At 57.1% G+C, this 19,929-nt stretch overlaps 1 protein-coding gene across 1 annotated transcript in view; it reads left to right on the plus strand.

The window, feature by feature from the left end:
• LOC115659871 (dnaJ homolog subfamily B member 2-like) overlaps positions 1 to 13,275 on the plus strand; it is a 47,614-nt gene extending 34,339 nt beyond the window's left edge. Inside the window, exons 7-11 of the mRNA XM_030580601.1 lie at positions 3,427 to 3,543; positions 6,028 to 6,138; positions 7,915 to 8,020; positions 11,877 to 11,947; positions 12,671 to 13,275. Coding sequence (XP_030436461.1) covers positions 3,427 to 3,543; positions 6,028 to 6,138; positions 7,915 to 8,020; positions 11,877 to 11,947; positions 12,671 to 13,188 — 923 coding nt within the window. The 3' untranslated portion in view covers positions 13,189 to 13,275. The remainder of the gene's footprint in view (positions 1 to 3,426; positions 3,544 to 6,027; positions 6,139 to 7,914; positions 8,021 to 11,876; positions 11,948 to 12,670) is intronic.
• The last annotated feature ends 6,654 nt before the right edge of the window (positions 13,276 to 19,929 follow it).

Genomic DNA, 19,929 nt, shown 5'->3' on the forward strand with positions numbered 1-19,929 from the left:
GGGTCATTCAGTCCTTTGTTCGGAGCTTGTTTGCAGCAAAGTCCCTCCAGAGGCAAGAAGCAGGATTGAAGTCCAGATGGAGATGAGGCAGCTTCCTTTTATAGTCTCTTCCAGGTGTTAGGACACCTGTTTGTTCTTACTGTGGAAAATCACAGCAACAAGATGGAGTTTGGAGTCACATGGGCAAGTCGCATGTCCCTGCATGACTCAGTTCTGCACAGGCCATCACCATTGTTTACATGTTAGTTTGAATGTTCCCAGGAAAGCTCAGATGTGGACTGGCGTCTCCCAAAGTTTATAGTCCGTTAAGTGTTTCCTGATTGGGCATTTACTGAGAATAGTCCTGTCTCAAGAAGCTGACCAAATGCTTCGCTGAGACTACTTAGAATCAAAACATACACCTCTACCCCAATATAACACTGTCCTCGGGAGCCAAAAAATCTTACCATGTTATAGGTGAAACCGCGTTATATTGAACTTGCTTTGATCTGCTGGAGCGTGCAGCCCCCCACCCCCCGAGCACTGCTTTACCGCGTTATATCCGAATCTGTGTTATATCGGGTCACGTTATATCAGGGTAGATACAGGTGTATTAAGCTATAAGTAGATAGCCAATATTAATAACTTCAGCTACAAAATGATACACACATACAGAGAGCATAATCATGATCAGCAGATCATAACCTTTCCACAGACATCTCACTTGACAACCTTTGTACAATATTTGCTGCAAATATATAACAGTGGTTGCCACTATGATCTATACGGTCACAGGTTATGTCAGTAACATCACGCCCTGCCCCAGCCATTCCACCGAAAAGGTCTCCCGAGGTACAGCATGGTCCTATGACCATTTTAGTGGGACACACCCAAAAAATCTGAGCTCTCCCTTACCTGGTGCGACTTTAGAGGAGTCACCTAATTCCTCCTGGAGCTGGGCCCAGCCCCACCAGCCTCCTCAGAGACACTGGTGCTCAGACAGAGGAGTGTGGGGGTGGGTGGCTCCAAACTCCCTGGGGGATTCTCCCCAAGGGCGTTAAGGGCTGCGCTGACCCTAACTATGGTCAGGGAAGCTCTCTCAACCAGAGATCCCCATGGGAACCGCCTCACTGAAGGATCCCATGCATTGCATCCTGAGATCCATAGTGTCCAGAGGCCACAGTGCCGCGTGAAGGTCTTTCCTTTGTTGCCTGATTTAGGGTGTTAATAATATTAATTTGGATAGTGTGGGTTCTAGGCTCACCAATTTGTTTGATCAGAAGATAAAAGTTCTTGTCCCGAATCGGGATCCACAGAATTTACAAAAGACCCTCGGGGGTGTGCCAGGAAGCTCACACTGAGACAGATAGAGCCGTAGAGACTTTTTATTAAAATCAATGAAATAGTAATTAAATGGTAAAATAATCAGAGTTACAAAGTTACAATTGCATTACTGCTGTTCAAAAGATACATATGGTAATACAGTATTGTGTGCTACAAAGCTCCGGTTAATATACTCACGCCCTTTCTTGATAACCTGGTGGAGAAAGACACAGGGCCTCGCCTCTGGTGGCTCAGGTTTCTCAGTTCTTGAGTGAGAGGTGCAGAGCTTAGAAGAAACTGGAGCTAAGAGCTATCGGAGCGAACTTACAGTTTACTTAACTAACTTAAACTTAAAACTTAATATACAAAACTAAAAAGTTTAGAGAAACCAAGCTTAGCGTAGTCCCCTTGGAACTTAAAGTTTGAAAAGAAAATGAGTACGGCCTTCTCGTAGTTAGTAGTCCTTGAGGATAGATAGATAGATAGAGGGTGTGTGTGGAGATAGATAGATGGGAGGGATAGGGATAGATAGATAGAGGGTGTGTGTGGGGATAGATAGATAGAGGGGGTGTCTGAGGATAGATAGATAGATAGATAGATAGAGGGGGTGTCTGAGGATAGATAGATAGATAGATAGAGGGGGTGTCTGAGGATAGATAGATAGATAGATAGATAGAGGGGGTGTCTGAGGATAGATAGATAGATAGATAGATAGATAGATAGATAGGGTGTGTAGGGATAGATAGATAGATAGATAGATAGATAGAGGGGGTGTCTGAGGATAGATGGATAGATAGATAGATAGATAGAGGGGGTGTCTGAGGATAGATAGATAGATAGATAGATAGAGGGGGTGTCTGAGGATGGATAGATAGATAGATAGAGGGGGTGTCTGAGGATAGATGGATAGATAGATAGATAGATAGATAGATAGATAGAGGGGGTGTGTGGGGATAGATAGATAGATAGATAGATAGATAGATAGAGGGTGTGTGTGGGGATAGACAGACAGATTCTAGCGAGACGGGTCACCTCTTTTATAGGGCACAAGTGCCGGAAATCCTTCCTCCTCTGCCCAAATGTCATTTCTCACCCACAGAAATGTTAGGGTACACTCACCCCACAGACTAGTGAGCTTGTGCTCATTGATGACATGGACATACACACGCAAGTTTATTTTGGTTCTTTAGTCATTTCGGTTCTTTCCTTGTGGTGCACCTGTTAAGTCTGTGGGTACAAAACTGAAAACAAAAACGCAACCCTATCCTATTCTTCCATTGTCTTTTTGTCTAGATAAAAGGTCTTAGACCAGGGGTGGGCAAACTTTTTGGCCTGAGGGTCACATCAGGGTTTCAAAACTGTATGGAGGGCCGGGTAGAGAAGTCTGGCCCCTGCCCCCTATCTGCCCCCTCCCAGCCCCCTGACTGCCCCCCTCAGAACCCCTGACCCATCCACCCCCCCTGCTCCTCATCCCCTGACTGCCTCCTCCCAGGACCCCTCGCCCCTAACGGCCCCCTCTGGGACCCCACCCCTATCCAACCCCCCTGCTCCCTGACTGCCCCGACCCCTATCCACATCCCTGCCCCCTGACAGGTCCCCTGGGGTTCCTACGCCTATTCACCCTCTCTGCTCTCTGTCCCCTGACTGCCCCCCCCGGGACCCCTGCTCCCTGCCCCCTTACTATGCCAGAGCCAGCCACGCTGCTGCGCTGCCCGGCAGCAGTGGCGGGCCAGAATGCTGGCGGCGCAGAGAGGTGAGGCTGCGTGGGAGGGGGGACAGCAAGGCAGGGGCAAGCCGTGAGCTCAGGGGCCAGGCAGGATAGGAGAGGCCCTAGATACAGATATACTAACCTTCCCTTAGCTTAACATACAGGGTTTGGCCTGTAGGTCCCTCACATTACAGCCAAGCTTATTTTCAACATAAATCTATAAACCTATTACAGTAAATCAAACACTTAAGTGATAAGAAAGGGTCTATATATGCAAGCAAGCAGGTTAATCCTTTAGGCTACACCTTCTGGCTACAGAGCTCTGGGGATCCCAGCCTTGCCCATCCCCAATGACCTCCTGTTCTCCTTCCCTGGGAAGGCAGGTTTGTAGTGGCCAGCGTCTGCTTTTTCCCCAGGGACTGGGGATCCCCGGGGTGGTGCCGGAGCTCCGGGCTTCACCTTCACCTTCCGCGGCGCAGATGAGGTCTTCAGAGAGTTCTTTGGGGGACGAGATCCTTTCGCTGACTTCTTTGGTGAGCATTAGCCCAGTCTGGCATCCTCCTGAGGTGAGGTGGGCCAAGCCGTCCCCATGACCCATGGCCCTGGGAGAGTGAGCCGGGGCCTGACACCCTGCCTGTGCAGGTCCAGTCAGCTGCAATACAACCTGGTCTGGGAGCACGACTGGAGCAGCAAGAGGGGGAGCTCTTCCCTTCACCCCGATGGGATCTCGCCTTGGGCCGGCCGCGAGCGTCACGCCCCCTTGGGCGAGCCGGGGGTGACTGGACTCTCCACAGAAGTGGGTTTGACACCCTCCCACCTGAGATTTCACCCTGCCAGGCTCCCGGTGACTCATGGCTTCGGTCCAGCACCAAACCAGGCAGAAAGGCCTGGCTCAGGAACTCTCCCGCCCCTCGGTGCTGAGGGCCTGTGTCAGAGCCCCCCAGGGACCATTGCTGTCGGTCATTGGCGAGATCGGGCTCCGGTACAGAGAGACAGGAGACAGGGCTCATGCTCCACCGCAGAGCCCCGGACCCCGGTCACAGCTCAGTCTGGGGCTCGTACGTTCCCTGTAGCCCCAGTGGGATGCTTGCAGCCTCTGATCGCCCCCCAAAGCCCCATACAAACATTCAGCACTTCCCCTTGTTTCACCCCTTCCCAGTGTGGTCCCTCCACCCGTCCCCCCTCTGAGCCGATGCTCTTTCCTCCTTGTGCAGATCACATTAGAAGCGCCTCCAGGCAGGGCCCTTGCTTTGTTCCTGTCTGTGCTGTTCTGTACGTCATCCTAGATAAATGCCACCACGCTGGGAAGTAATTAGCCAGCAAATCATTGTGAGCTGAGAGATTTCAGGCAGCCAGATCCTGCCCCCTCCTAAACACGCCCCCCCACCCTGGAGACATCACAGAATCATAGAATCTCAGGGTTAGAAGGGACTCAGGAGGTATCTAGTCCAACCCACTGCTCAAAGCAGGACCAATTCCCAACTAAATCAATCCATGGCCATCTCCTTCCCCTGCCCCATTCCCTTCTCAGGAGCAGGCCCCTTCTCCCCACCCCAAGCCAGCAGTAACGCCTCTCGGCACTCCCCGAACCTGCCCCTCAGCCACGTCCCAGAGACGCAGACAAACACGGCTTTGGCATCCAGTTCTCAGCCCATGCCTTGTGCCCAGAGTCCTCCTGGAGCAGGCTCAGCTTCGTACCCGCTCCTGCCCTCAGAACGTCCATGGAATAACCTCGCCAAGGGCTCCAGGACGTAACCCAGGGGCCCTGTGCAGCGTCAGAGCCATTCGCAGCCTTGTGCGTGTGGGCTGTGCCTGGCAGGGCTGCTTTACCCTCTCTCTCAGCCAGTGTCAGTATCAGCCCCTGGCCCCACAGTGCAGGGTGTGTCTCCATCTGCCTTACCAGTCCCTCTTGCTGAGGGCTATCTCTGGGCTGCAGGCCCCCGCTGGCACACCGTGTGGCTGCAAGCCAGCCCTGAACGGTACAGACCAGAGAGCTGCAGGACAAGCGGGGCTTGGAGCTGAGCAGGGAGGGCTCTGACAGACCCAGCTCCCAGCTGGCTTGGATTCTGGGGGGCAGGGGAGAAGAGCCCAGCTCCCCTGTGAATTAGCACCAGACAGAAGATCTGATGGTCCTGGAGACCAGAATGGACCTTAGTTTTCACGCCATCAGTGACTCTGAACAGCCCCTCGAGTGGCTGGAAGAGAAGTACCTACATGGGACCAAGAGCTGCGCTATCGTAGGGTGACCGGACAGCAGTGTGAAGAATCAGGACAGGGGGTAATTGGTGCCTATATAAGGAAAAGCCCCAAATATTGGAACTGTCCCTATAAAATCGGGACATCTGGTCACCCTGGCTATCAGAGGCTGCTGTGGTCCTGCCCACGAAGGCAGAGAGAGATCCCCTGGCTGGGGGTGAAGCGAGCCAGATTCAGACTAGCAAGGAAGGTGCAAACCATGCAGGGAATTAGCTCTGGGCCCAGCTCACCCAGGGGCCTGGCTCAGTGTCTTCAATCCAGGAGACGCTGTAACCCGTGAGGAGCAGTGGGTGGGACACAGGCATCTCTGGGCTATGCAGGGGGTTGGGCGACGGTCCCTCTGGCCTTGCAATCCCAGAATGAAATGACCCCCTGCACCAGCCTGCTCCGCTCACCCCATTGCTGCCACCTCCCGGCCCTGCCTGGCTCATGCCCTGCTGCAGGGTGATGCTAGTGCTGATACAGCCCCAAATCTTCAAGAGTGCAGGGGCAAGGCCCCTGCCCCACAAAGCCTGGGCTCTCCATGGACGGGGGACAGGAACCCCAGGGCTGGCGGGTGGCCTGCAGCAGGCGGCCCAGCAGCTGCATGCTACGGGTTTGGGTGGCTCTGTAGCGTCTGTCCTTGGCAGGGTGGGGGCTGAGTTCCAGGCTGTGCTCCCATCACAGCCCCCCCGGAGAGCCCCCAAGTGGTGGTGACCCCTCCCGCTGCCCTTCCCATTACCTACCGGGCTGCACTTACCCACCCACGTCCTGCTTTCCAGATGACGTGGGCCTGTTCTCAGATCTGCACGCTGGAGGCCCGCGGGGCCACGGGCAGGGGGGCCCCTCTGTTGCCTACTCCTTCTGCTCCTACGCCTTCCCAGAGCAGTCAGGTAAGTGCGGGGGCTGCCGGCAGACCAGCTTCGGGCTCCTGGTCGCCACAGATTCTTCCTCTGGCTCCAAATTGTACCCAGCCCCATTGTCCCTAGTCGCACCCATTTCTCCCCCCGTCCTTCCCCTGAGCCCTGGCCCTGTCTGGGCGCTGCACATCTAGCGCCATTCCCCTGCCCGGCCCAGCCCAAACCTCCTACCCTCGGCTCCATCTCCCCTGCCCGGCCCAGCCCAAACCTTCTCCCCTCGGCTCCATCTCCCCTGCCCGGCCCGGACCAAACCTCCTCCCCTCGGCTCCATCTCCCCTGCCCGGCCCGGACCAAACCTCCTCCCCTCGGCTCCATCTCCCCTGCCCGGCCCGGCCCAAACCTCCTCCCGTCAGCTCCATCTCCCCTGCCCGGCCCAGCCCAAACCTCCTCCCCTTGGCTTCAGCTCCCCTGCCCAGCCCAGCCCAAACCTCCTCCCCTCGGCTCCATCTCCCCTGCCCGGCCCAGCCCAAACCTCCTCCCCTCGGCTCCATCTCCCCTGCCCGGCCCGGCCCAAACCTCCTCCCCTCGGCTCCATCTCCCCTGCCCGGCCCAGCCCAAACCTCCTCCCCTCGGCTCCATCTCCCCTGCCCGGCCCAGCCCAAACCTCCTCCTGTCAGCTCCATCTCCCCTGCCCGGCCCGGCCCAGCCCAAACCTCCTCCCCTCGGCTCCATCTCCCCTGCCCGGCCCAGCCCAAACCTCCTCCCCTCGGCTCCATCTCCCCTGCCCGGCCCGGACCAAACCTCCTCCCCTCGGCTCCATCTCCCCTGCCCGGCCCGGCCCAAACCTCCTCCCGTCAGCTCCATCTCCCCTGCCCGGCCCGGCCCAAACCTCCTCCCCTCGGCTCCATCTCCCCTGCCCGGCCCAGCCCAAACCTCCTCCTCTCAGCTCCATCTCCTTTGCCCGGCCCAGCCCAAACCTCCTCCTGTCAGCTCCATCTCCCCTGCCCGGCCCAGCCCAAACCTCCTCCCCTCGGCTCCATCTCCCCTGCCCGGCCTGGACCAAACCTCCTCCTGTCAGCTCCATCTCCCCTGCCCGGCCCAGCCCAAACCTCCTCCCCTCGGCCCCAGCTCTGGCTCCCCTGCCCGGTTTGGCCCAAACCTCCTCCCCTCAGCTCCAGCTCCCCTGCCCGGCCCAAACCTCCTCCCCTCGGCTCCATCTCCCCTGCCCGGCCCGGCCCAAACCTCCTCCTCTCGGCTCCATCTCCCCTGCCCGGCTTGGCCCAAACCTCCTCCCCTCGGCTCCAGCTCCCCTGCCCGGCCCAAACCTCCTCCCCTCGGCTCCATCTCCCCTGCCCGGCCCGGCCCAAACCTCCTCCTCTCGGCTCCATCTCCCCTGCCCGGCTTGGCCCAAACCTCCTCCCCTCGGCTCCAGCTCCCCTGTCCGGCCCAAACCTCCTCCCCTCGGCTCCAGCTCCCCTGTCCGGCCCGGCCCAAACCTCCTCCCCTCGGCTCCATCTCCCCTGCCCGGCCCAAACCTCCTCCCCTCGGCTCCGGCTCCCCTGCCCGGCCTGGCCCAAACCTCCTCCCCTGGACTCCGGCGACTCAGGGACAGTCCCGCCCTGCGAATCCTGGACAGACATTTCCTATCCGAGTTTCACACCCGCCCTGCAGTGTATCCTCTGGCTGCCCCATCACTGCCCCGTCACCCTCTCACGCCTGGCCAAGGGACCCCCTGCGATCCCCCAGGGCTCCCCAGGGCCTGGCCCAGGCTGGGGGCTCCTGCTGTGAGGTTGTCACCTTGTTTTTCAGATTTCTTCTCCTCGTCCTTCAGCCCCGGCACCAGCCCCGGAATCGGCTTCCGCTCGGTTTCCACCTCCACCACCTTCGTCAATGGCAAACGCATCACCACGAAGAGGTAGGGATGGGCCATTGTGGACTGGCCAATGGCCAAACCAGCCTGTCTCCCAGCAACACAGCAGCTGCTCCAGGGGACCATATCATGGGGCAAGCCAGGCGGGTGCCCCACCTCCTGCCATGCCAGAGCCCTTCATGCCCCCCTGAGTTTGGTGTCCCTCCCACCCGCCTGACTCCATGGGGCCAGCCAGACCTGTGTCTCCCCGCCCATGCCAGAGCCCTCCATGGGGCCAGCCAGACTGGTGTCCTGCTTTCAGCAGGGGCTCCCTGCCCCCTCTCAGGAGTGCACCTGAGCTGAGCTCCTGCGGGCCGAGGGTGAGCCCAGCAATCCCTGGAGTCACACAAATGACCCCAACTCTGGATCCATTCCCAGTGCCATTGTCTCACGCTTAGCAGGGCTGGGGAAGGGAAGGAACGTGTGACCTGCCCTGGGGCATGGGGCACTGGCTGCTCACAGCTGCACACTCTGGGAGGTGGGAGGCAGTGCTGGGTGCCCGGGTGGCAGCAGCATCCCTGCATGCTGAATGTGTGGGCAGGGATGGCTGGTTTTCCTTTCCTTGGGATTCCCACTGCCTGTGGCACGGGGGAGCCTTCCAAGCAATGTGCTAACTTGCTCAGAGAAGCTGGGATCCCAGGGGCCTGTGGCAAGGTACAAGTGAACGGTGTGCAGGGCAGGGGAGGGGGTGCGTGGGGTCTCTTAGAGCGGAATGAGGGCCGTGATGATGCAGTTCTGGCGGGACCCAACTGAGGTGCCAATTCAGGACCAATTGCTTAAACAGGGCAGTTACAGCCCTAGGCTGGGGTTTTTCCACCTCTAAGGCAAACCAAACCAGCCAGACAAAAAGGACTTCGGTATCACCTCACTGGTTAATCACAAATCACACAAGCAATTTCCTTAGACACTCCAGTCTCCCAGTATCACCACCAGTGCCGCCCGTCCTGGGGATGAATGGTTATGAAAACCAACACCTCGGTAAAAGAAAACGGTTCTCTCAATCCCAAAGAATCAAGCCCCAGACCCAGGTCAATATGCACATCTGATCTTACCCACAAATCTCGCTGTTGCCAATCCTTTAGAATCTAAAATCTAAAAGTTTATTCATAAAGGGAAAAAGGTAGAGATGAGAGCTAGAATTGGTTAAATGGAATCAATTCCATACAGTGATGGCAAAGTTCTTAGTTCAGGCTTGTAGCAGTGATGGAATAAACTGCAGGTTCAAATCAAGTCTCTGGAGAACATCCCCCGCTGGGATGGGTCATTCAGTCCTTTGTTCAGAGCTTCAGTTTGTAGCAAAGTCCCTCCAGAGGTAAGAAGCAGGATTGAAGACAAGATGGAGATGAGGCATCAGCGTTATATAGGCTCTTCCAGATGTAAGAACCTCTTTGTTCTTACTGTGGAAAGTTACAGCAAAATGGAGTCTGGAGTCACATGGGCAAGTCCTTGCATACTTTGCTGAGGGCTTGTCTACATCACAAAGTTGCAGCGCTGGTGAGGGAGTTACAGCGCTGCAACTTAGGAGGTGTACACATCTGCAGGGCACCACCAGCGCTGCAACTCCCTGTTTGCAGCGCTGGCCGTACTCCCGTTTTGTCTCGGGTGTAGAGGATCCAGCGCTGGATCACCAGCGCTGGTAATCAAGTATAGACACTTACCAGCGCTTTTCTTGACCTCCGTGGAATAAGCAGGTATCCCAGCATACCTGAGGAAGCCTCTGGTAATCAAGCTGGTCTCCTTCCCCGGCTTGCTCTCGCGTTCCCTGAACCCCGAGCAAGCAGGTCTCCTTCCCTGAGGTTTGCAGGGTGGTTCGGGGAACGCGAGAGCAAACCGCGGCGAAGCTGGTCTCCTTCCCCGGCTTGCTCTCGCGTTCCCCGAACCCCGAGCAAGCAGGTCTCCTTCCCTGAGGTTTGCAGGGTGGTTCGGGGAACGCGAGAGCAAACCGCGGCAAAGCTGGTCTCCTTTCCCGGTTTGCTCTCTTGTTCGCGGCGAAGCTGGTCTCCTTTCCCGGTTTGCTCTCTTGTTCCCCGAACCCCCGAGCAAGCAGGTCTCCTTCCCTGCGGTTTGCAGGGTGGTTCGGGGAACGCGAGAGCAAACCGCAGCGAAGCTGGTCTCCTTTCCCGGTTTGCTCTCGCGTTCCCCGAACAAGCAGGTCTCCTTCCCTGAGGTTTGCTGGGTGGTTCCGGGAACGCGAGAGCAAACCGCGGCGAAGCTGGTCTCCTTTCCCGGTTTGCTCTCGCGTTCCCTGAACCCCCCTTGAAGCCGCCCAACAGCGCTGCAGTGTGGCCACATCTAACACCACTTGCAGCGCTGGTTGCTGTAAGTGTGGCCACTCTGCAGCGCTGGCCCTATACAGCTGTACTAATACAGCTGTAACAACCAGCGCTGCAAAATTGTAGATGTAGACATGGCCTGAGTTATAAGGTGTATCTGCCTTCTCTCAGTGGGTCAGTTGTGTAGCTAATGGTCCTTAATGGGCCATCAAGCAGGCCAGGCAGAGCTAACACCAACTTGTCTGGGATGTTTCTCAGAAACACAGCACAAATTTGAAATACAGACAGCATAATCATAACCAGCAACCCATAACCTGGTCTTAAACATCTTATATGACCCCCTTTATATAAGATTTGGTGCCACTACAGGACCCTGGTTGCAACCATGTTCTACATGGTCTCAGTTTATATCAATAACGTCACAGGGGCCATGTGGGGGGGGTGCATGTGTGTGGGAAATGGGGAGAAGGAGTGAGTTTCCTCTCTCCTGGACCCAAACACTCTGTGCCCGGGTGCGTGGGACGCACCACACTGACAATGCCACGCTCAGGGCAGGCTGCACAAAGCACTCCCCAGAGCTGGTGGTTTGCTCTATAACTAGATGCACCAGGCCAGAACGGAAAGGCCTCGGCTGCCCCACACTGGTCAGCCGAAGCCAGACCTAGTTCCCTCGAGGCACTCCAGCCCTCGGCCCCCAGCCAGACAACCCGGTCTCGTGCACTGAGGGGTGACTGAAAACCCATTTCCCCCATTAGGTTCTAGCCACTTACCCCCAGGCCAGTATGAATCTCCGCTTTTACCCACGTATCACCCTGCCAGCCCATCCTTAGGGAGCTAGCAAACGGTTTAGTCGTGAAAGAAAAGCAGAGAGTTACAAGTGGGTAATAGATCATATACGGACACATGATGACAAAGTCCTTAGACAGGCTGTAGCAGGGATGGAGCAGACGGCTGGCCTGCAAAGGCTCTCTGGCACCTTCCCAAAGATTGGCAGGTCCTCGGTCCACGTTCACGATGCTCCTTTGAGCTGTAAATCCACAGTCCAGAGAACATGGGCAGGAAAGAGGCAACATGGAGATGTCTCCGGTGTCTTTTATATCCTTTGCCGTGTGGGTGGAAAGTTACTGTCCCAAACAAAGCCCAGAACTCCAGTTACTGGCCCAAGATGGAGTCCAGGGTCACATGAGCAGATCACATCCCTTACGTGGCTTGCTGACTCCCAGAGGCCACCACTGCCCATCTTCCCTCTGAGGCTTGCTGGGCGGGATGAGTTTCTTCAATGGCCTGTTGTGAGCTGAGTGTCCTTGATGGGCCATGAACACACAGCTGTCTGGCCCTGCTCTAAACCCATCTGGGGGCATCACCCAGGAACAGAACACCAGCTGGAGACACAAAGACACAGCCCGTTTTCATCACAAAGCTGATACGTGGATTTCACCAGGATAATGGCACTCGATAGATCCTAACGTTTCCATTGACACCGGCCATGAGACACTTTGTGCGAGTTGTTGCGGTTGCATCACAGTGGTAATATCAGTGACAGAAATGCTCGTCTCCTCTTGAACAGCAGCCCCCGCTCTGTTCCCCAGGGTCGTCGAGAACGGCCAGGAGCGGGTGGAAATCGAGGAGGATGGAGAGCTGAAAGCGACAGAGGTGAATGGTGAGGAGCAGAGCTGCTGGGCCTCTGGCTGGGGGTTTGCAGGGCCGGTAAAGGTTGTGAGGCCACGCTGTGTGCCTGCCCTAGCCGGTGCAATTACCAGGTAGACTGGGGGGAAGTCTGCCTGGAACGGAGACACTGCATGGTGCAGAAAACTGGGACCCAGAGCAGTTCAGTAAGTAGCCCGGGCTGGCCCCCCAGTGCTGGGTGAGCAGACGGGCGTTGCGAGCATCTGGGGGAGAGGAGAGAGCCCGTCGCAGAGACAGAACTCCTGGGACACGGTCCCTGACGCTGCCTCCCCACTCTGATGCTGACAGACAGGCAATCTCCCCTCGGCTGCTGGCTGAGCTGGGGCCGCAGGTCAGGCCCTGGGGGACAGGGTCCCTCGCTCCTGGGGCTAACTGGCCCTTAGCGGCAGTGTCAGCAGAGGGGCCTCAAGGAATAGCCCCAGCTGGAGGGTGGGTGGGCGGTGCTGGGCGGGGGCTGTGTGTGGGGAGCTCTGCTTGCCCACGCTGTGCCCATCTGAGCACAGAGAAATTCATTCTCCGGGGCTGTGGATCCCTCCAACCACACTCTGCAACGCCACCCTGGGGCAAGGAGCTGAGGCCCGTCTGGAGACTGAACCTGGGCCCCTGCTTCCCTGGCTGGGGGGCTGGCCCAGGGTCCCAGGGACGCTCCAGCTGGGTCCCTCTCCCATGACTCTGGTTCGGGGTGCTTTTCTTACAGATGTAGCCAAAAACGTGGAGCCTCAGGTGGGGCTGCACCGCCAGGAACAGCACGACATCCTGAGCTCTGCATCTGACTCCCCCACCCCGCAGCGCCCCCAGAGCACGGCCTCCTCCTACGTGCTCCCCGAAGAGGAAGACAAAGATCTGCACCGGGCCATGGCCTACAGCCTGTCGGAGCTGGAGGACGTGGGGCAGCACCGAGTGGACGCCCGCGGCTCCAAGAAGAGACGGGGCAGCGCGCGGAGGGCCCGCAACGGGGCCAGTGAGGAGGCAGGCGCTGCCCTGGCGCCTCAGAGCAGAGCGAAGGGAGCAGAGAGCCCTGGCGGGGGAGACAACGCGAAGGAGGGAGAGGAGAGGATGGCCGAGGTACAGAAGATGGGGGGCAATCCTGGAGCTGCGGGGGGCGGGTTGGTGCCGGACGAGAGCGAGTTCACGCTCAGCGACCTCAAGTCAGCGCTTGCTGAGATCGAGTCTGCTCCTGACGAGATGGAGTCGGTCGTGTGTGTCCTCCTGTGATGGTGGCCACTGGGAGCCCTCAGCAAGCTGGGATCCGCCAGGCCTGTGGCAGGCAGTGGCTAGTAAAGGTCAGAGTCAGCGCTCCGAGCCTGCGTCTTTATCATTCACTGGGTGAGGAGCCACTCAGGCAGGGCAGTGTGACAATGTGGTTCTGGCGGGGCCCAACTGAAAGTGCCCATTCTGGACCAATTGCTCAAACAGGGCAGTTACAGCCCTAGGCTGGGGTTTCTCCACCTCTAAGGCAAACCAAACCAGCCAGACAAAGAGGACTTTGGTTTCACCCCACTGGCTAACCACAAGTCATACAAGCAATTTCCTTAGACACTCCACTCTCCCAATATCACTACCAGTGCCACTTGTCCTGGGGATGAATGGTTATGAAAACCAACACCCCGGTAAAAGAAAACGGTTCTCTCGATCCCAGAGGACCAAGCCCCAGAGCCAGGTCAATATACACATCAGATCTTACAAATCGCACTGTTGCCAGCCCTTTAGAATCTAAAATCTAAAGGTTTATTCATAAAAGGAAAAAGATAGAGATGGGAGCTAGAATTGGTTAAATGGAATCAATTCCATACAGTGATGGCAAAGTTCTTAGTTCAGGCTTGTAGCAGGGATGGAGTAAACTGCAGGTTCAAATCAAGTCTCTGGAGAACATCCCCCGCTGGGATGGGTCATCAGTCCTTTGTGCAGAGCTTCAGTTTGTAGCAAAGTCCCTCCAGAGGTAAAAAGCAGGACTGAAGGCAAGAAGGAGATGAGGCATTTGCCTTATATAGGTGTAACCCTTCTGCCCTCTGAGCTGGCAGCACAAGGGCCGGGTTCAGTATCCAGGGGTTCCGTTTCAGTAACACAATGCATAACCGGCTCGAGCCCCCACCCAGTGACCTGGGACACTCACATACCACACCCCCCTGGGCGCCTCTAGGAGGCAATACTTCCCCTCTCGCAAGTATGGAGTCTGAGTGCAGCAAAATCTTTTTAATAAAGGAAGGAATCAATGCGGCATCCCATGGGAGAAACACCACAAACAGGGTTATAACACAAACCATAAACAAAAAAAAAACCCCACTCCCAGGTATGTTTGGCAATTTCCTTTTCCCCTTAGGGTTTTAAGTCCAATCACCCTAAAGTCCAACAACCCAAAAGTCTCTGGTCAATGCCACCCCAGAGTTCAAGAGTTTATCTGTAGAGGTCCCTCCCCCCAGCCTGGGTAGAAAGGGGCACCTTACGTGGTCCGGGGCCAACTGCCCTGCCTCTCCGTGGGTTCTGCTTCCACCTTCTCCACGAACTGCTCTGCTCTACCAGCCGCTCCACTCTGCTCCTCCAGCCATCCTCAGAAACTGCTCCACTCCGCCAGCAGCTCTGTTCCACAGTGTAGCTTCAGGCTCCCCCACTAGCTAGCACCATACTCAGTGCTCTCAGCTCAGTGATTTCAGCTCTTTAGTGAGTTCAACTCTTAGTGATCTCAGGTCTTAGTGGGGGAGCCCCAGTGCTAGTGCACCATTAGCCCAAAGTGAGCTCAGCTCAGTCACCTGTATTTAAATTCTTGAGGGAATAAAAAATCAACTCTGACATTCCACAATGGAGAGAGGAGGGGGTGCAACCGGTGCTTCTGGCTCCACAAGGCAACTGCCCCACCAGGCACAGATACCTGTCCCCAGCCTCTCTCAATTCTACTGGGTTTTGGAACCCATGTCCCTGTCTAGCCAGTACCGCCCAACTGAGGGTGAGTCATTTCTGTCACCAAGCAGTCCCACAGCTCGGCAGTCTGGGATAGGGTGGGCGTGCCTATGCAAATACACTCTCTGAAATTCTTTCCACCAGATGTCAGGGTAGAGCTCATCCTGACTCTGCTTACATAGGCTTTTTCCAGGTGTAAGAACACTTCTTTGTTCTTACTGTGGAAAATTACAGCAAAATGGAGTCTGGAGTCACATGGGCAAGTCCCTGCACTTTGCTGAGTCACAAGGCGTATCTGCCTTCTCTCCATGGGTTAATTGTGTAGCTGATGGTCCTTAATGGGCCATCAAGCAGGCTAGGCAGAGCTAACCCCAACTTGTCTGGGATGTTTCCCAGAAGCACAGCACAAATTTGAAATACAGACAGTCTAGAGCCAATACTCGTAACTTCAACTACACAATGATACAGACAGACAGCATAATCATAACCAGCAACCCAGAATCTGGTCTTAGACACCTTATATGACCCCCTTTTCCATAAGGATTTGGTGCCACTACAGGACCTTCATTGCAACCATGTTCTATATGGTCCCAGCTTATATCAATAATGTCAAAGGCGAGAACAAAACCTGCCAGGCCAGGGTCTATCTGGCCTCCAGCCCTGTCGCCCCAGGACTGGCTTTGGCCCCCTGGCCCTGGGGGCTGCCTGGTGCTCCCCGTCTCCTTCTCTGGGACCATATGTCCAGGGTGGAGGTGCAGCACTTTGGGAGGCCCATAGTCCTGGGGCGGGGGAGGGCGCGCTGGTTAGTCCCCTCTGGGGGCTCGGGGCATCTGTGATCGGCATGCCCAGGCGAGAGGCTTTTCTCAGCTACTCCCTGGAAACCAGTGTCATAACGGCGTGCTGGGGGTCCCTGGCTAGCAGTGTCTTAGTCCTGGGCCCCTCAGGGAGCAGCTGGCAGGGGTCAGATCGAGGGTCTGGAGCAATTGACTTGTGAGGCGACACGAAAGGAGCTAAGCCTGCAGCTTGGCCAGAGGAGCACGGGGGGGGGGGGGGGTGAGAGCTGGCTGCACCCCACTAGCGTTAGCACGGGACAAGGGGACTAAGTGGGAGTAGCAGCATGAACCTGAGCAGGGAGACGTTCCTTCTGAAGATCAGGGAAAGCAGCTTGGCAGGCGGATGGACCAGGCTGGGGGATCCTTTCCCCCGGGGGGCGGGAAGCCCGAGACCCCACCTGCTGCATGCGAGATGAATCCAACTGCAAGCACGAGTTGGCCAGCAGCACACAGAGCTGCAGCCAGTCCCTGGCAAGGTTTCCTGCTGCCCCATCTCCCCTGTGCACAAGAGGTGCTGAAGCAAGCCCGTGTGTGTGCAGAAGAAGACCTCTCCCGTGGAGGGGGACTCTGTTGGGGGCTGGAGAGCTGGTCTGCTTCAAATACCTCCTCCCATCCCCCAGGGAGAGGCAGGTAGAGCCGCTCATTGGCTGACTGGGGGTCCCACTTCTAGCCGCGGGTCGTGGGCGGAGCATCCCACTCCCCAAACATACCTCGGGGCAGAATGAACTCGGCGTTTGGAAGGGAGATCAGGCCTTAGCGAGCCCTTCGAATTCTCTGAGGGCTCAACAAATGTGGACAAGGGGGATCCAGTGACTAAAGGGTACTTGGACTTTTAGAAAGCCTGTGACAAGGTCCCTGATGGCTCTTAAGGAAACTAAGCAGTCATGGGCTAAGAGGGAAGGTTCTCTCAGGGATTGGTAACTGGTAAATGACAGGAAACAAGGGCAGGAATAACTGGTCAGTTTTCAGACTGGAGAGAGGGAAATAGTGGTGTCCCCCAGGGATCTGTACTGGACCCAATCCTATTCCACATAGTCTGTACTGGGCCCAGTCCTATTCCACATAGGAAACAGGTAAAACAGGGAGCTCGCAACATTTGCAGATGATACAAAACTGCTCAAGATAGTTAAGTCCTTGGCAGACTGTGAAGAGCTACAAAAGGATCTCGCAAAACTGGGTGACTGGATGACTGAAATTCCATGTTGATAAATGTAAAGTGAATGTTGACTAGTTTACTGAGACTGTCTGCATCGGGGATGGGAGAGCAGGGGATGACTTTATTTGAGGGACGATACCTGAACCTGTAACCTGAGCCAGGAAGGAGGTGGGCCCAGGTGACACCTTTGTCTGAGAAATTGGACAAAGGCGAGAGGTGGAGCTGGGAAGAGGAGGAAAGCGGCTGGAGGGGTTTTGGTTTCAGTTTTGTGCTGGGTGGTGGAATACAGGAACCCCAAGACTGGGGTCTAAGATCCCTGGCCCCCTAAAAGGACTTGACTGAGAGGTCCTGGTTCTGTCTACAAGCTCTGCTGTAGCCTGCGTTCCTACTGTCCAATAAACCTTCTGTGTTACTGGCTGGCTGAGAGTCCCGGTGAATCCCAGGAAGAGGGTGCAGGACCTGACTCCCCCACACTCCTTGCCAGAGGAAGTTGTGAAGGCGAAAACTATAACTGGGTTCAAAGAAGAACTAGAGAAGTTTCTGGAGGATGGTCCAGCAATGGCTGTTAGCCAGGATGGGCAGGGTCACAACCCCCCGTTCTGGGTGTCCCTAAGCTCTGACTGCCAGACGCTGGGACTGGACAGGGGATGGATCACATGATAATTGCCCTGTTCTGTTCATTGCCCCTGAAGCACCTGGCCCTGGCCACAGTCAGAGACAGGGCACTAGGCTGGAGGTTGGGCCTGGGCTGGTTCTGTTCCAACCCCACCTGCCCACTGCCTGGGGCCAGCCGAGGAGCTGGCTGGAAGCCTGGCCTGCTCCCCACTGGCCAGGACCCCAGGAGCTGGGCCAAGCACAGCGCTGGGCTTATTCCCCTCCCCCTTCGTCCCTCTGGGTCCTGCTTCATTTCCACCCCCCACGGCTCCCTGCTACCAACCACAGCCTGGTGGGAAAGTGCGGAGTCAGCGCAGCTGGTCCTCCAGCCACCTGACAGTCGGTTTCTAGCATTTCCTGGGGCAGGTCTGCTGACTCTGCAACTCCCCTCGCTGGTGCTCTCAGCCCTGGACACAGACCGACCCACTGGGGCTGGGGAGCCCTGGGCCTGGCCCACCAGTGCAAGGACTCACTGTCTCAGAGCCCAGGCTCCCTGGGCTCCCTAGCATCAAGGTCCCCCCACTGTGATTCCCACAATTCCCAGGCCCTGAGTGCTGCAGGATCCACCCTGCAGTAACTGCACAGGGCTTGTGTTCACACGCCGGCCCTTCGATGCACTAGTGCCGCCTTCACACGCTGGCCCTTCGATGCACTAGTGCAGGGTTCACACGCTGGCCCTTCGATGCACTAGTGCAGGGTTCACACGCCAGCCCTTCGATGCACTAGAGCAGGGTTCACATGCAGGCCCTTCGATGCACTAGAGCATGGTTCACACGCCGGCCCTTCGATGCACTAGTGCAGGGTTCACACCCCGGCCCTTCGATGCACTAGTGCAGAGTTCACACGCCGGCCCTTCGATACACTAGAGCAGGGTTCACACGCCGGCCCTTCGATGCACTAGTGCAGGGTTCACACCCCGGCCCTTCGATACACTAGAGCAGGGTTCACACGCCGGCCCTTCGATGCACTAGTGCAGGGTTCACACGCCGCCCTTTGATGCACGAGTGCAGGGTTCACACGCCGGCCCTTCGATGCACTAGTGCAGGGTTCACAGCCCAGCCCTTCGATGCACTAGTGCAGGGTTCACACGCCGGCCCTTCGATGCACTAGTGCAGGGTTCACACGCCGGCCCTTCGATGCACTAGTGCAGGGTTCACACGCCGGCCCTTCGATGCACTAGTGCAGGGTTCACACCCCAGCCCTTCGATGCATTAGTGCAGGGTTCACACGCTGGCCCTTCGATACACTAGAGCAGGGTTCACACGCAGGCCCTTCGATGCACTAGTGCAGGGTTCACAGCCCAGCCCTTCGATGCACTAGTGCAGGGTTCACACGCCAGCCCTTCGATGCACTAGTGCAGGGTTCACACGCCGGCCCTTCGATGCACTAGTGCCGCCTTCACATGCCTGCCCGTCGTTGCACTAGTGCAGAGCTCACACTCCCTGACTCTGAAGGGCAATAGAATGCACACCCTAGATCTGGAGTGCAAGGCGCCTGCTCTTAGGCTCTGAGTGCCACGGGAAATGCCACGCTGCCTCTGGGTGGGAGAGGAAAAGAAAGCGACACAGAGCTGGAATCTACTGATCTCCCTGCAGAGGCAAACCCTGTTCAGGGCCGGACAGACGAGCTCTCCTGACCTCTCATCACCATGGCTGCTCACTTCTCCGGGAGGATCTCGCGCCTGGCCCAACCCGGAGCACCTGCCTCGCGGTTTTACCCTCGGTGGGGCTGTGCCGGCGTAAAGCCCTCCTGGTCTGGCCCAGCCCTCACACAGGAGCCACTCCTCCGACCTCCTCCCTGCCCCTGGGTATGTGATGCTGGGAATGTGGCCGTGGAGCAACCCCAGCTCCCCACCAAGGGCCAGAGTGGTCCCAGACCAGATAGGATCATACAGGCAGCAAACTGTCTTGGGCTCCGTGGGCCCGGATCAGCCTTGGTGGGGTCCATAAGGTGATCTGAGCTGCACTAGGGGTGGGGGGGCAGGGGACACCCAGCCCAGCCCAGCCCCTTGGGACTCAACCCAGTGCTGCATCAGGGCAGCCCTGGCCCCTAGGCAGCCTTCTGCATGTCCCCTACTTCCCTGGGCGGGGGGCAGGGTTTCCTCCCCCAGGAGCCAGGCTGGGCTGGGGAAGAGCCCACACTGCTCCTCTTTGGGCTGGCTAGACCCCTCCTGTGGGCTCAGTGGCCTTTCCCAGGCAGGCTGGGGCTCCTGGCAGGAGGCGGCCCCAGCAGAGCTCAGATGGGGGAGTGGGTCATGGTGCCCCTCCTCCCTGCCCTGTGGGATGCGGGGGGTGGCTTCCTCTCCCCAACCCAACAACGCTGGTGGCAGCCTGGCTGCCAGACCCAGCAATGGCTGCCAAGGTCGGTCCCTTGCCCAGCTCTGCCTGCTGAGTGGCCCAGCAGCTCCCAGCTGCAGTG

Source organism: Gopherus evgoodei, chromosome 11 (assembly GCF_007399415.2).
Source record: "Gopherus evgoodei ecotype Sinaloan lineage chromosome 11, rGopEvg1_v1.p, whole genome shotgun sequence".
Lineage (NCBI taxonomy): Eukaryota > Metazoa > Chordata > Testudines > Testudinidae > Gopherus > Gopherus evgoodei.